At 39.8% G+C, this 14,750-nt stretch overlaps 1 protein-coding gene across 1 annotated transcript; it reads left to right on the forward strand.

Annotated features, from left to right (window-relative positions):
• The first annotated feature begins 5,448 nt into the window (after positions 1 to 5,448).
• Positions 5,449 to 13,409, forward strand: TMEM17 (transmembrane protein 17). Its single transcript, XM_043917690.1, has 4 exons — positions 5,449 to 5,626; positions 10,745 to 10,848; positions 10,981 to 11,094; positions 12,028 to 13,409. The coding sequence occupies exons 1-4, from the start codon at positions 5,527 to 5,529 to the stop codon at positions 12,304 to 12,306; spliced, it is 597 nt and encodes a 198-aa protein (XP_043773625.1). The 5' UTR covers positions 5,449 to 5,526; the 3' UTR covers positions 12,307 to 13,409.
• Positions 13,410 to 14,750: the final 1,341 nt, after the last annotated feature.

Here is a 14,750-nt window from a genome sequence, read left to right on the forward strand (position 1 = left end):
ACTTCCAGATGTACAAACTACACTTAGAAAAGGCAGAGGAATCAGAGCTCAAATTGCCAACATTTGTTGGATCATGTAAAAAGCAAGAGATTCCAGAAAAACATACACTGCTGCTTCATTGACTATGCTAAAGCCTTTGACTGTGTGAATCACAACAAACTGTGGGAAATTCTTAAAGAGATAAGAATACCAGACCACCTTACCTGCCTCCTGAGAAACCTGTATGCAGGTCAGGAAGCAACAGTTAGAACTGAACATGGAACACTGGACTGGTTCAAAATTGGGAAAGGAGTACATCAAGGCTGTGTATTGTCACTCTGCTTATTTAACTTATATGCAAAGTACCTCATGCAAAATGCTGGGCTCAACGAAGCACAAGCTGGAATCAAGATTGCTGGGAGAAATATCAATAACCTCAAATATACAGATGACACCACCCTAATGGCAGAAAGAGAAGAGGAACTAAAAAACCTATCAATGAAGGTGAAAGAGGAAAGTGAAAAAGTTGGCTTAAAGCTCCACATTCAAAAAACTAAGATCATGGCATCTGGTCCCATCACTCCATGGCAAATAGATGGGGGAAAATGGAAACAATGACAGATTTTATTTTCTTGGGCTCCAAAATCACTGCAGACAGTGACTGCAGCTATGAAATTAAAATACACTTGCTCCTTGGAAGAAAAGCTATGAAAAATCTAGACAGTTTATTAAAAAGCAGAGAAATCACTTTGCCGACAAAGGCTTGTATAGTCAAAGCTATGGTTTTCCAGTAGTCAAGTATGGATGTGAGAGTTGGATCCTAAAGAAGGCTGAGCACCAAAGAATTGATGTTTTCAAACTATGGTGCTAGATAAGACTCTTGGGAGTCCCCTGGACAGCAAGGAGATCAAACCAGTCAATCCTAAAGGAAATCAGTCCTGAATATTCATTGGAAGGCCTGATGCTAAAGCTGAAGTTCCAATACTTTGGCCACCTGATGCAAACAGCTGACTCATTGGAAAAGACCCTGATGCTGGGAAAGATTCAGGGCAGAAGGAGAAGGGGGCAACAACAGATGAGATGGCTGAATGGCATCATCAACTCAATGGCCATGAGATTGACCAAACTCCGGGAGGTAGCGAAGGACAGGGAAGACTGGCATGCTGCAGTCCATGTTGTCACAGAGAGTTGGACATTACTGAGTGCCTTAACAACAATTAAATAGCGGTTGGTTTCAGAAAATTAAACTCTAGAATTTTTATTTCACACCACTGTGGGACTTTTTCTCCACAAATACATATTTTTGAAAAAAATTTTAAATATTTGACTGTACTGATTCTTAATTGCAGCATGCAGGATCTTTAGTTGTACCATGCAAACTCTTAGTTGCAATATGTGGGATCTAGTTCCCTGCCCAGGAATTGAACCTGGGCCACTTGTGTCTTAGCCACTGGACCACCAGGGAAATCATTTTAATAGATGTGTCAATGATAACTATTCCTTATAGAAAGCCTTATCGGGAAGATTACCTGGAGAAAGAAATGGCAACCCACTCCAGTATTCTTGCCTGGGAAATCCCATGGACAGAGAAGCCTGGCAGGCTACAGTTCATGGGGTCACAAAGAGTGGGATTTGACTGAGCAACTAAGCAACAACAACATTTAATAATATAAGCTTTATATCAACTTTAGTAGTAAATTAGCACTAGTCTCACTTTACAAAACAAAGGTCTGAAGGCAGAGTTTTTAGGTGGTAATGTGAGAATCTGAGGGGATTTGAACACTGTTCTCTCTGCTTCAAAAGGCATCCTTTCCACCACAGCTCAACACCTCACAATATCAATACTAATATTGGCATTGTTATTTAATATCAATAATATTATGCACGAATACTGGAGTGGGTTGCCATTTTCTTCTCCAGGAGATCTTCCTGACCCAGGGATTGAACCTGGGTCTCCCACATTGTAGGCAGATGCTTTACCGTCTGAGCCCCCAGGGGAGCAACCTATTTAATATCAATAATATTAAAGAGGTAATATCCTAGTGTATAAAACTTTGTTTTATGATTATCTTCCCAAAATAGAGTTTAAAATTTGGATAGGTGTTTTAAAGGCAGGAATATTTTAAGGCAATTTGTACATACTGTTGATCACTTTCCTCAGTGAGATTATTCAAATTATAATTCAGTCCATAGAGAATGAGGCTTCCTGCTCCACTGTTCCCTTTATAAAAATCTTGGTTAATTTAATAGATGAAAACTGATTCTTTGTGGCAAAGTTTAAAATTGTTTTGGTTGCTATAATTTACCGTGTTTTAATACCTCTATTCTCCATTCTACAGAGTGAAACTTACAGGAAGGCTGGCTAAGGTTTTGAACTAGAAATGGGAAAATAGGGGAATGGTCTTTAGACTTTTCCCTTTATTCATTCAATGGCTATCTAGCTCCTATTCTGGGTCAGGTGTTGTGCTAGTGTTCAGGATATAAAGATGAAAGCCCATCCCTGACCTCAAAGAACTTGTGAACTAGCAAGAGAAACCGACATAAATAGACTACAGGATAGAGTGACTGGCACTGTGACCAAAGTAACACAGAGGAAGATGCTTTGAGAGACACAGAGGAGGGCACTTAAACCGGCTTCTGGGAGGTCCTGGAAGCCTTTTTGGAGATACTGAGGCCAGAGCTCCACTTTGAAGAGAAGCTAGCCAGAGAAGTTAGCCAGCTTTTTCCTGACCTCTCCAACCAGAATTAATCACTGTTCCTTTACTGAAGTGTAGTGTACTTATTTGTTTCCACGTCTCTCACTTGGCTGATCTTCTTGATGGGGAGGGACTATATCCCTAATTAGCCTAGGACAGTGGCCCCAAAGTAGTAGGAATGCAGTTAACATTTTTTGAGTTATTTTGAAATTCTACCCATGTAGCTATTTCCTCCCACACCTTCCTGTTGACATTTATATAAATATGTGTGGTTTTCCTTTATATGTAAAAATAATACTGTTCACCACATACCCTTCAGAGTGGCTAAAAGAAAGCATGGAAAATGATAAGTGTTGGTGACAGATTTGGAGCAACTGAAATGATCATACATTACTGGAGGTAGTAGAAATTGGTACAGACACTTTGCAAAACTGTTGGCAGTAGCTACTAAAGCTGGGCATGTGGGGATTTCACTGGTAGTCCAGGGATCTGCCTTGCAATGCAGGGCACACCGGTTTGATCCCTGGTTGGGGAACTGGGATCTCACATGCCATGGGGCAACTAAGTGCATGCTCACCACAACTACTGAGCCCACGTGCTCTAGAACCCAAGCTCCACAATGCAGCAGGAGAAGTCCACACACACTGCAACTAGAAAAAGCCCATGCCTGAAGTAGAGAAAGCCTACCCAGAGCAGCCAAAAAAAGAGAAAGAGAGAAGAATCACTAAAAAAAAAAAAAAGATGCTGGTTCATGAATGGACCTAGAGATTGTCATACTGAGTAAAGTAAGTAATAACACAGAGAATGACAAATATCATATGGTATTGCTTATACATAGAATCTAAAAAATATTATACAAATAAACTTATTTACAAAACAGAAACAGACTCACAGACTTAGAGTATGAACTTCCGGTTACCAGGGGGGAAGGGAAGGGATATTTAGGGAGTTTGAGATTGATACGTATGTGCATGCACACGTGCCTGCCTGCATGCCAAGTTGTTTCAGTCCTGTCCAGCTCTGTGCAACCCTATGGACGAGAGCCCACTAGGCTCCTCTGTCCATGGGATTCTCAAGGCAAGGATACTGGGAAGTTCTCCTATTGGAGGGCATGACATGTACACATTGCTATATTTAAAATGGATAACCAACAAGGACCTACCGTATAGCACAGGGAACTCTGCTAAATATTATGTAACATCTTAAATGGGAAAAGAATAAATAAAGGATTCCACATTTAAGAGAGAGAGACAAATAAAGCTGGGTGGTACCTCTTAAACCAACAATTTCATTCTTAGGAATAAGTTCAACACAAATGCACCCACATGTTCACCAAAAGGCATATTTTCACTAAAAACAGTCCTATTCATAATGTCTCCAATCTAGAAAACACACAGGTGCTCATCAGCTGTAGAAGGGGTAAACTTATTGTGGTATGGTCATACCACAAGGAAAAAGAATCTACACTTCACAATATGAAGGACTTTCATAAGAATAATTTTGAAGGCAAAGAGTTAGTTTTTTAAAAAGCACTAATTGCATGATTAGTTTTATGTAAAGAATAAAAATAGGCAAAAATCTTCTATGCTCAAGAAGTCAGGAAAGGTCTGTAAGTAGTGGAGGGTTAGTAACTATGATGGAACAGGCAGGGGGAGCTCTTTGGGTGTGGGTAAGGTTGTTTCTTAATCTGGGTTCTGGTTATCTATATTCAGTTTATGCCCTTTTCTGTATATGTATTATACCTAAATAGTTTTTCTTAAAAAAAAAAAATCTTATTGAGAGAAAGCTGAAAAATACATAAATGTTTTAAAATTTTCAAATCACCCACAATCTGCTACCTAGAAATTACTATCAACATTTTGATTATTTCCTTCTAGTCTTTTTCTGAAGCCACAGTGCTTGTGGATCTCCTTCCCCTCTTTACTCCCCACATATTTACACACACACACACACACACACACACACACACACATTTTATTAAATTAGATTCACTCCCACTTAGTTCTACATCTAATTTTTTAATTTTTACTGAAAGTTAATCCGATAATCAAACATTCGTTGCAAGCATGTTTTCAAACTGTTGCAATGTAGTGCATCAAATATAAATATATATATGGTGTGTAAGGGCTTCTCTGGTGGCTCAGCTGATAAAGAATCTGTCTGCAATGTGGGAGACCTGGGTTCGATCCCTGGGTTGGGAAGATCCCCTGGAGAAGGGAAAGGTTACCCACTCCAGTATTCTGGCCTAGAGAATTCCATGGACTGTATAGTCCATGGGGTCACAAAGAGTCAGACACGACTGAGCGACTTTCACTTTCATGGTGTGTATATATAAAATATTCCTAATATATAATATATTCCTAGAAGACAGTATGTGTGAATATATAAGTGCGTATATATATGGCATGTGTATATATAAAATATCCCTACTACATAACAACATATACTCCTAGAAAAGAGTATGTGTATATACACATACATATAAGCTACTGGGTCATGAATATTCTCTAAGCTCTGCATTCATTCTGTATTTCCTTCCAAAAAGGTTGCATTGACAAGGTGTTAGAGCTCCTATATCAAGATCCAACCCCAGGTTGCTTATTATTATTCGTTGTTAAAAGGGTGGAACTTAAAACAAGACTAAGGAATCTGCGATTTGCACCCATCTGACGCGCTCCCCAGGAATGTGTCCCCCTCATTCCTTTCAGTTCGAGGGGTCCCTGCGCCTCGGCCCGCAGTGCATCCGCGCCTGCGCCGGAGCCCGCAGCGCCACCCGCCGCTCGGTTGCCGTGGGAACAGCTGAGCACTGCGGCGCCGGAGACCTAGCAGTGAGCGGTACCGAGGCCCCGGCATGGAGCTGCCGGATCCGGTCCGCCAGCGGCTGGGAAACTTCAGCCGGACCGTGTTCAGCGACTCCAACCGGACCGGGCCGGAGTATAACGAGGGTCCGGGTGAGTGGCCGAGGCCCAGAGGAGGGTGTGTGGCCCGCGGAGGACCTGGCGCGGGGTTTGGAATGGCCAAATTTTGCCCAGACCTAAGATGGCGATTTGGCCTTCAGCTGGTTCTCCGCAGTGCGGGAAACGCCCTGGAGGAGGGGCCGGGCCACTGGCTGGGACCAGGACCAGATACACGGACTCTGATACCGAGCTGGTCCCGGGCTGATCATGCTGCGACCTAACCGGCCAGTTGCAAGAGGGGCGGCTGAGGTGGCGCTGGCATTCCTCAAAAAATAAATAATATAAAGCCACCTTCGCAACCCGCGTCCGGTGCCTTGCGTCCGAGAAGGCTGAGAAGGCCGACTTCTTTGCTTTTCCTCTGCGGCCTCCGCCCTGGCTTTTCTGCCCTGAATGGAGTGAAAAGAGCCCACGCAATCTCCCCTTCCACTGCCCCGCCCCCCACCCCGCCGCGCCCCGGTAAAAAATATCTTTTCCTTTTCTTCTTTCCTAGCAGAACAGGTACTTGCTACATGTCCATTTTCTGGCAGAAGACATAGAAGGTTTTTTTTTAATGAGTTATTTTAAACGTTCTCCAATCCGGAATGGCAGCTGCCACACTAGCATCGCCTTTAACAAAACTCGCCGTCTCCCCACTTTCTCCTTCCCTGGCCTGTATATATATAACTCTTGACCCAAATCAAGTAACAAAATACCACAATGCCGCATTTGATGTGAGAAGTGACAACGCAGTTTTCTGCAAAACAGTTTAACCCTCTTAAAATAATGATGATAGACAACATACTGTCAACCACACCCACGCATCTTTTGTCACTGAACTCTGCTGGGAAATAGGAATCTTTTCCTCTTGCTTGGTTCAGGGATTTTTCAAAGGGAACAGAGAAAAGTCATTTCCCACTGTTTCAATTTTTCACCCTAACCACTTGCCTGTCCTTCCAGTTTAGGGCTGGTTACGATTTAGGATGTACAGAGAAAAACATAATGTGAAAAATTAGGTTATTACGTTTCTGATTCTAAAGCCAGGGATTAACAGGCACTAAAATCTGATGATGTAAAGTATCAGGGGTTTTCTGTAAAGGGCCGGATAGTAAATACTTAATACCGTGCGGGCCATAGGTCTCTCTGGCAGTTACAGATAATGATAACGGAATAGACATGGCAGTGTTCCAATAAAACTTTATTTATGGACACTAAAGTTGAAATTGCATGATTTTCGGTGTAACAAACTACTACTGATACTTCCCCCAACCATTTAAAAATCTGAAAAAGCCATTTTTAGCTCACTTGCTCTACAAAAACAGTTAGTTGGCTGGTAGTTTGCCTACTCCTGATTTATATTACATAGTGTTTTAATTTGAATTCCATTTGCAGAACTCAGCTTGTATTTTGCAAAATTTAATAACTTCATGTCTTGAGCTTTCAAGGTTCATTTACATATTAACTTGATTTTCAGCTGAATGATTTAAGTTTGATCTGCTGAAATATAGACATAGCATAACTCTTGAGATGCTTGTGTACAGAATTCTTAACATAAAAGCTTATTTGCAAAATTTTACTACGGTGCTTGCTTTGAAGTTATTAAAATTTTCAGTTTGACTAATTTGTTATTTTTCCACCTTTTCTTCTTTGTGGATCTAAAGTACATTTGATTATTTGTACTGTAATTACAAGGGTATATTATGACCATGTTCACAGCTGACCTAGAGTTTTATTGTTGTCATGAAAAAAATCCTAGGGGAGTGAGTTACCTTCAGATTTTAAGAATGCATTCCTTTATCAGTGGTAATTTAATAAATAGGTACAAGCAAAAGTATATCATCATAATCAGGGATATTCTTGGAACTAAAGGAAAAACCTTGCTGTGAGAGACCATAATAATTTTATATTTTAAAATTGTTAAATGATAGATATACTCAGCTGTGGAGAAAAAGAAATAATCTGTGTATAAGAAATTTATCTCAGAGCCTTTGTAAATTCTTTCATTTCAAGCAGTGGATTTCAAAATACTTATCTACTCTTAAATTGTTAGAATTTAGTCATATTTAAGATATATTTGTAGGGGTCAGTTTTAAAAATCAAATTCTTCATTTACAACCTTTCTCTGTTACATGAAAACAAAAGGTACTATGTAATCAGCCTTCTGTTCAGTTCAGTTCAGTTGCTCAGTCGTGTCCGACTCTTTGCGACCACATGGACTGCAGTATGGCAGGCTTCCTTGTTCATCACCAACTCCCAGAGCCTCCTCAAACTCACGTCTATTAAGTAGGTGATGCCATCCAACCATCTCATCCTCTATCATCCCCTTCTCCTCATGCCTTCAATCTTTCCCAGCATCAGGGTCTTTTCCAATAAGTCAGCTCTTCGCATCAGGTGGCCAAAGTATTAGAGTTTCAGCTTCAGCATCAGTTCTTCCAATGAATATTCAGGACTGATTTCCTTTAGAATGGACTAGTTTGGATTCCTTGCAGTCCAGGGGACTCTCAAGAGTCCTCTCCAACACCACAGTTCAAAAGCATCAATTCTTCGGCGCTCAGCTTTGTTTATAGTCCAACTCTCACATCTACACATGACTACTGGAAAAACCATAGCTTTGACTAGACAGACCTTTGTTGGCAAAGCAATGACTCTGCTTTTTAATATGCTATCTAGGTTGGTCATAGCTTTTCTTCCAAGGAGCAAGCATCTTTTAATTTCATGGCTGCAGTCACCATCTGCAGTGATTTTGGAGCCCAAAAAGGTAAAGTTTGTCACTGTTTCCGTTGTTTACCCATCTATTTGCCATGAAGTGATGGGACTGGATACCGTGATCTTAGTTTTCTGAATGTTGAGTTTTAAGCCAAATTTTCACTCTTCTCTTTTCACTTTCATCAGGAGGCTCTAGTTTCTCTTCTCTTTCTGCCTTTAGGGTGGTGTCATCTGCATATCTGAGGTTACTGATATTTCTCCCAGCAATCTTGATTCCAGCTTGTGCTTCATCCAGCCCAGCATTTCGCATGATGTACTCTGCACAGAAGTTAAATAAGCAGAGTGACAATACACAGCCTTGACGTACTCCTTTCCTGATTTGGAGCCTGTCTGTTGTTTCATGTCCAGTTCTAACTGTTGCTTCTTGACCTGCATACAGATTTCTCAGGAGGCAGTTCAGCCTAAGATAAATGAAATTCCTGTGTCACAAAGGGCTACACTGGCAATGTCCTTATAAGAATATGTTTTCATTAATTCACTCTGCTTATTCATATTTGGTATTTACCATTTGTAAAGCAACATGCGAGGTTCTGTGAGGGTCTTAAATTTGGGTAGAATGTGGCCTGTGCTTACAGTCAGCCTGTGTATAAATAAAAGAGAAGGAAAGGGACTGATATTTATCAAGTGCCTACTCAGTGCCAGGCATAGTGCTCGGGTGAAGTAATTTATATTACCTTTAATTCTCAAGCAATCTGTGAGGTAATTTTAATGTTACCATTTTACAGATGAAGAAATTAAGGCTCAAAGAGGTTAAATAATTTATCCTAAGTCTGGTATCCAGAGTTCTGAGGGAGTTTGGGGAGCTTTGGGTTTACTTGGACTCCGAAAGTTGTGATCAGACTATGTCTCAAGTGAAGGGAGTGTGGTTCTTTGCTAACACTTCTTACACACAGGTTAGCGTCATAAGTACCTAGAGGGGAAGGAGATTTCCGCTGGAGTGGGGAATGTGATCAAGAAAGGACTTACGGAAAAAGTGGCTTTGAATTGGGTGTGAATGAACAGGTGGTATTAGGGTATGCTGAAAGAGATGTGTGTCTAATTATAATTTGGGGGAGGGGTTGGTTTTGCATGATTAGTTTATACCTGAGAGATTCAGTTCAGTTCAGTCGCTCAGTTGTGTGTGACTCTTTGCGACCCCATGGACCGCAGCATGCCAGGCTTCCCTGTCTATCACCAGATTCCAGAGCTTGCTCAAATTAGGTCCATCCAGTTGGTGATGCCATCCAACCATCTCATCCTCTGTCGTCCCCTTCTCCTCCCACCTTCAATCTTTCCCAGCATCAGGGTCTTTTCCAATGAGTCAGTTCTTTGCATCAGGTGGCCAAAGTATTGGCACTTCAGCTTCAGCATTAGTCCTTCCAATGAATATTCAGGACTGATTTCCTTTAGGGTGGACTGGTTTGATCTCCTTGCTGTCCAAGGAACTCTCACGGGTCTTCTCCAACACCACAGTTCAAAGGCATCAGATCTTCGGCACTCAGCTTTCCTTATGGTCCAACTTTCACATCCATACATGACTACTGGAACAACCATAGCTTTGACTATACGGACCTTTGTTGGCAAAATAACATCTCTGCTTTTTAATATGCTGTCTAGGTTGGTCATAGCTTTTCTTCCAAGGAGCAAGTATCTTTTAATTTCATGGCTGCAGTCATGTTATGTATTTCATGTGTTCATTTCATAGGCTCTTTACAGGTGGCTCAGTGGTAAAAGAATCCACCTGCCAATGCAGGAAACTCAGGTTCGATCCCTGGATTGGGATGATCCCCTGGAGAAGGAAATGGCAACCCACTCCAGTGTTCTTGTCTGGGAAATCCCATGGACAGAGCCTGGTGGGCTACAGCCCATGGTGTCGGAAAGAGTCAGACACAACTGAGCACAAGCACCACTTACATAGAACTCTTAACAAAGGGGGTAATGATTATTATAGTTATCTGTTCAATAGTATTCGTGTTGACGTTCTACATTTATACCAGTACTATGCAAAAAAACTCATCAGACAGTAACCAAAGGTGGTAAAGTAATAGAAAAATATGAAACATGCCCCAAAGTAGCAAATATAGGAACAGAATATTAGTAGTATTATGGCTATTTTCTTTCACTGTCAATGATTATTGTTATTGTGTCCGACTCTTTTGTGACCCCATGGGCCGTACGTAGTCCACCAGGGCTCTCTGTCCATGGGACTTCCCAGGCAAGAACACTGGAGTGTGTTGCCATTTTCTTCTCCAGGGGTCAATGATTATAAATAGGCTTACAATTTGGAGTTTTGTTGAGCTGAAACTATAGCTAGTAATTCTAAGGAACTAAAGGATGTACAGGGCATAGAGCAGGAATAAGAGTTTGTTCCTTTTCTGTTTTCTTCTGTAGATAATGAAATGGTTTCCAGTTTGGCACTGCAGATGTCACTTTATTTTAACACTTACTTTTTCCCACTTTGGTGGGTGAGCAGCATTATGATGCTTCAGATGAAGGTAAATGTGTGCTTTACTACTTCTCCCTGGCATTGTTACCTTGTCAGTAAAATTAAAAGTTCTTCATATGTTTTTTAAATCTCAGGTCAGTCTTACTATATGGGAGATTTTTGTTTATTTTTGTTTTTTCAGTATTCCATCTTGCCCGATTACTACAAGTTCATTGTGGTCACCATTATCATCCTAATAACTTTAATTGAAGCTATCAGGTTGTATCTGGGCTACATGGGGAACCTGCAGGAGAAGGTAGGCTCTTCTTTCCTCTCAGTGCTACACATAAATGCAGTTAAGACTTTGCCAACAAGAAAAGGCAGTGAGATGTGGAAGGAGCAAAGGCTTGTAGGTAAGGCCTAGCTCCAGCTTCACCGCGGCTGTCACTGTGGTCTTTTTGCTTACTCTCTTGAACCTTGGTTCCTTCACATATAAAATTGGGGGAATATTCACTTCACAGATTTGTTAGGATTATATTAAACAATTTATATAAAGCACCTGAACATAGTAAACTCTTAATTAGTGATCATTTTCCCTCTTCCCAGTAGTCTTGAAAATACTTGGTCATTAAACATGATGATTTGGATTCTGAATAAGAAAATTGGGGAAAATGGCACACTCATCTTCTATGCAAGGCACATGTTTTCTGAGTCATCATGCTGCCTAAGCATTTACAGTTACCAGAACTGAGTGATAATGCCTAAAGATTTCAAATGTTCTTCCAGGCCCTTCATAATTAAGCCCCACCCAGCCTACCACACTGTATTTTGTGCTTTTTCCTAACACAAGCGTCCATTCCAGGCTGATGTGTTGTTTCCCAGTCATATTCTTTCCACATTTTTGCTTACTTAAGTTCTTGCCTCTTCCTCATTTTATCTAACTTGAAAAGCCTGCCTCCTTGAATTATTTCTTTTACGTACCCTGTTTACTCTGTTAGAGCATTTAGTCTGTTACTCTAAGTGGTACGTACGTTTCATTATTCACTCAAGTGTAGGAATGTAGGACTGTCACATAGGTTAGTTTTCTCTTTCAGTCTAGATTGTAAGTTCTCTGAGGACAAGGACCACACTATACTTCTTTTGAATTACAGAGCTCAAAATGTAGGTTCACAGTAGTATCACTTGCTTATCGATACAAACAGAAGATGGTACTTCACTGGTCTGATATTTGTGGTGTGTATCATTGCAGGTTCCTGAGTTGGCTGGCTTCTGGCTTTTGAGCCTTCTGTTGCAGTTGCCTTTAATTCTTTTCTTGCTCTTCAATGAGGGCCTAACAAATCTGCCCTTGGAGAAAGCAGTACATATCATCTTCACTATATTCCTTACTTTCCAAGTTGTTTCAGCATTTCTTACCTTGAGGAAAATGGTAAATCAGCTGGCAACTCGTTTCCACCTCCAAGACTTTGACCGGCTGTCTGCAAGCCGAGGAGACATGCGAAGAGTGAGGTCCTGTGTAGAAGAGATTTGACCCAGTGCTGCTGAATAAGCATCTGGAAGATCATTCTAGAAGACTGCAGGATAACACCAGAGGGCTAACACACAAAAAAGGATAAAGCAAGTGTTTTGAACTGTATACTCTCTGGCTCTGAAATTCCAAGGTTGGACACAATGATAAGACTGTCTGTACATCGCATGAAAGCAGTAAATCAACCCTAAAGCCTCCATGTTATCTACCTGATGTCAAATATCTTAATTTTTTGTTGTTGTCAACTTTTTCAGGTGTGTAGAGATCTGTATTGGTGGCATTACATCTTTACTGTAATATCTCCAGTTAGTACCTGTAACTAGAAATGTGTATATTTCTTTTAATATTGTTGGCCTATCCATGTCTTGGCAGTACGCATGCAGTATGTGGAGATGCTGGTCAGTACTGTGATGTATTAGACTACATTTGTAAACTGAGACACCAAATTTTCATGTCTGCTACGGTCTTAGCAATTATACTGAGGTTAAGAAGAAAGCAGGTGGATTGTGATGATATTTAGGAAATGTTTTTATGCTAAAATTGTTATTTTCATACAACCATGTTCAGTATTTATGGTGGTGGTGTGCAAAATGTCTTCACAATAAGTTATAAAATCTTCATGTTAAAGTATCTTTAGAAATCATTCTTGTCTTTCACAGTTCTTTTGGGCTGTGGGTTTATTTTTATTATAAAGTTGCAAGAGAAAAGTACATGTATTTGAGAGCCATTTGCCACTCTCCTGGGTACATTAACCCTTATGATCTTAGGTATTAAGTCATTATTCACTGAAGAACTGCTCATATCCAGTAAATTCACATGAAGATTGACCTGAGAATCAGGGTGCCTGTTAACATATAGAGTTTGGATGGCCCAAGGGACTCATGATCATAAATGAGCATATTCCCTTGCTAATAGGAGAAACCTATTGAAGGAAATTCTGTTAAGAACAAAGCTTGCTTGGGTATATCTGAACCATTATTTTTAAGTGACAATTGGGTTGTCTTAAGGGACACAATATTTTCTTTCCTATAGGAAAATGTGCCTCTGTAAGTATTGTATTTTACTGAGAGAGAGTTGTAGCTACATTAAAAATAATTTTTTCTATCCTTCCTGTTTTGTGATTCATGCTTATCTTAGGATTTCCATGTTATGCCTTATTCATTTTTATATTGCTTAATTTTGAAAATGTTTTCACTTCCCACTCTTAATCACACCTTACCAAGTCTGTTTATGCTCTTTTTATTACTTCTGCTTTTTATTATTATATATAATGTTCAGTCAAAGTTTTCTTCCCCCATGCACTGACTAATTAACCTTTGCCCTATACCAAAGCTGTCACTAGGTATATTCCAATACTTTGAAATTCAAAATAGAATTCTGTTTGGATAGTTTATTAAAATGTATTTGTTTACATTTGTTTCCAGATAGGTGAGTTTATAAGAACACTAAATCTACATAACAGATAAATTAAGGTGATGATCAAGAAAGACTTTTCTATTTAACAAGTTTTCCAGAGTTTTATTTTAAATAGCAGAGCCTCTTGATACATTTAAACTTTAAGGTAAATCACTAAAAGTGTAAAGAATAATAATAAAAAAAATTTAATGACTAAATGGGGGGAAAATATATTTGTTAAAATTTTTAAATTTTTGTTGTAATAACTATTGCTTAAAATGTAGATATAATGAGGGTAAAAAAAAAGAAACTAAGAAAATCAATTGAGAACATGACCAAGTCATTGGTTTTTCATGAAACAATAAAACCATGATTTTGTGTTAGTCTGAACCAATATTTTCTATTGGTGTATACATGGTGCTCTATGTAAGCATAGGAAAATTGAGATAGGAAAGACTTCCATGTCAATACATTTGGAGTTTAGGCAATCTTTATTTTTATTTAATAAATTTGTTCCTCCTTAATTCCTATTGCATTTCCTCTCCAGGGTTCACAACACTGTTGTGAAGTTTTTTAGTTAGGAGATATTGAGCTTCACAAATACTTTGTCTTTCACATATTTTTTTCTTTCAGGTGTTTTTTTCTAACTACAGACAAGGTAGATGTAAATTTTTGTACATTGGAATGATTTTTAAAAATTGGATTTTAATCAACATATGTTTGAATGCCTACTATGTACAAGGAATAGTGGAGAGTTCACAAACAAAGAACTGAGCTCCCTGTTCTCAGTGTTGCAGGTAAAGTCTCACTTCATCAGGGAGGTGCATGGACTGAGTTTCTGCCTAATAAGTACCTGAGAGCAGACAGCCCTCGGCATGCAGTGCACCTCCGCTCTTTCTTCCTAGCACTTCGTGTCTGGGGTTAGCACACTGGCCTTTCACCAACATCATTTAGCATTCACTACTCTCACTGTCAGAACAAGGAGTGGGGGCGGGGGTAGCTATAAAGTATACGCTACTCGCATGTACACACTCGCACTTGCCCATGTACAC

Source organism: Cervus elaphus, chromosome 11 (assembly GCF_910594005.1).
Source record: "Cervus elaphus chromosome 11, mCerEla1.1, whole genome shotgun sequence".
Lineage (NCBI taxonomy): Eukaryota > Metazoa > Chordata > Mammalia > Artiodactyla > Cervidae > Cervus > Cervus elaphus.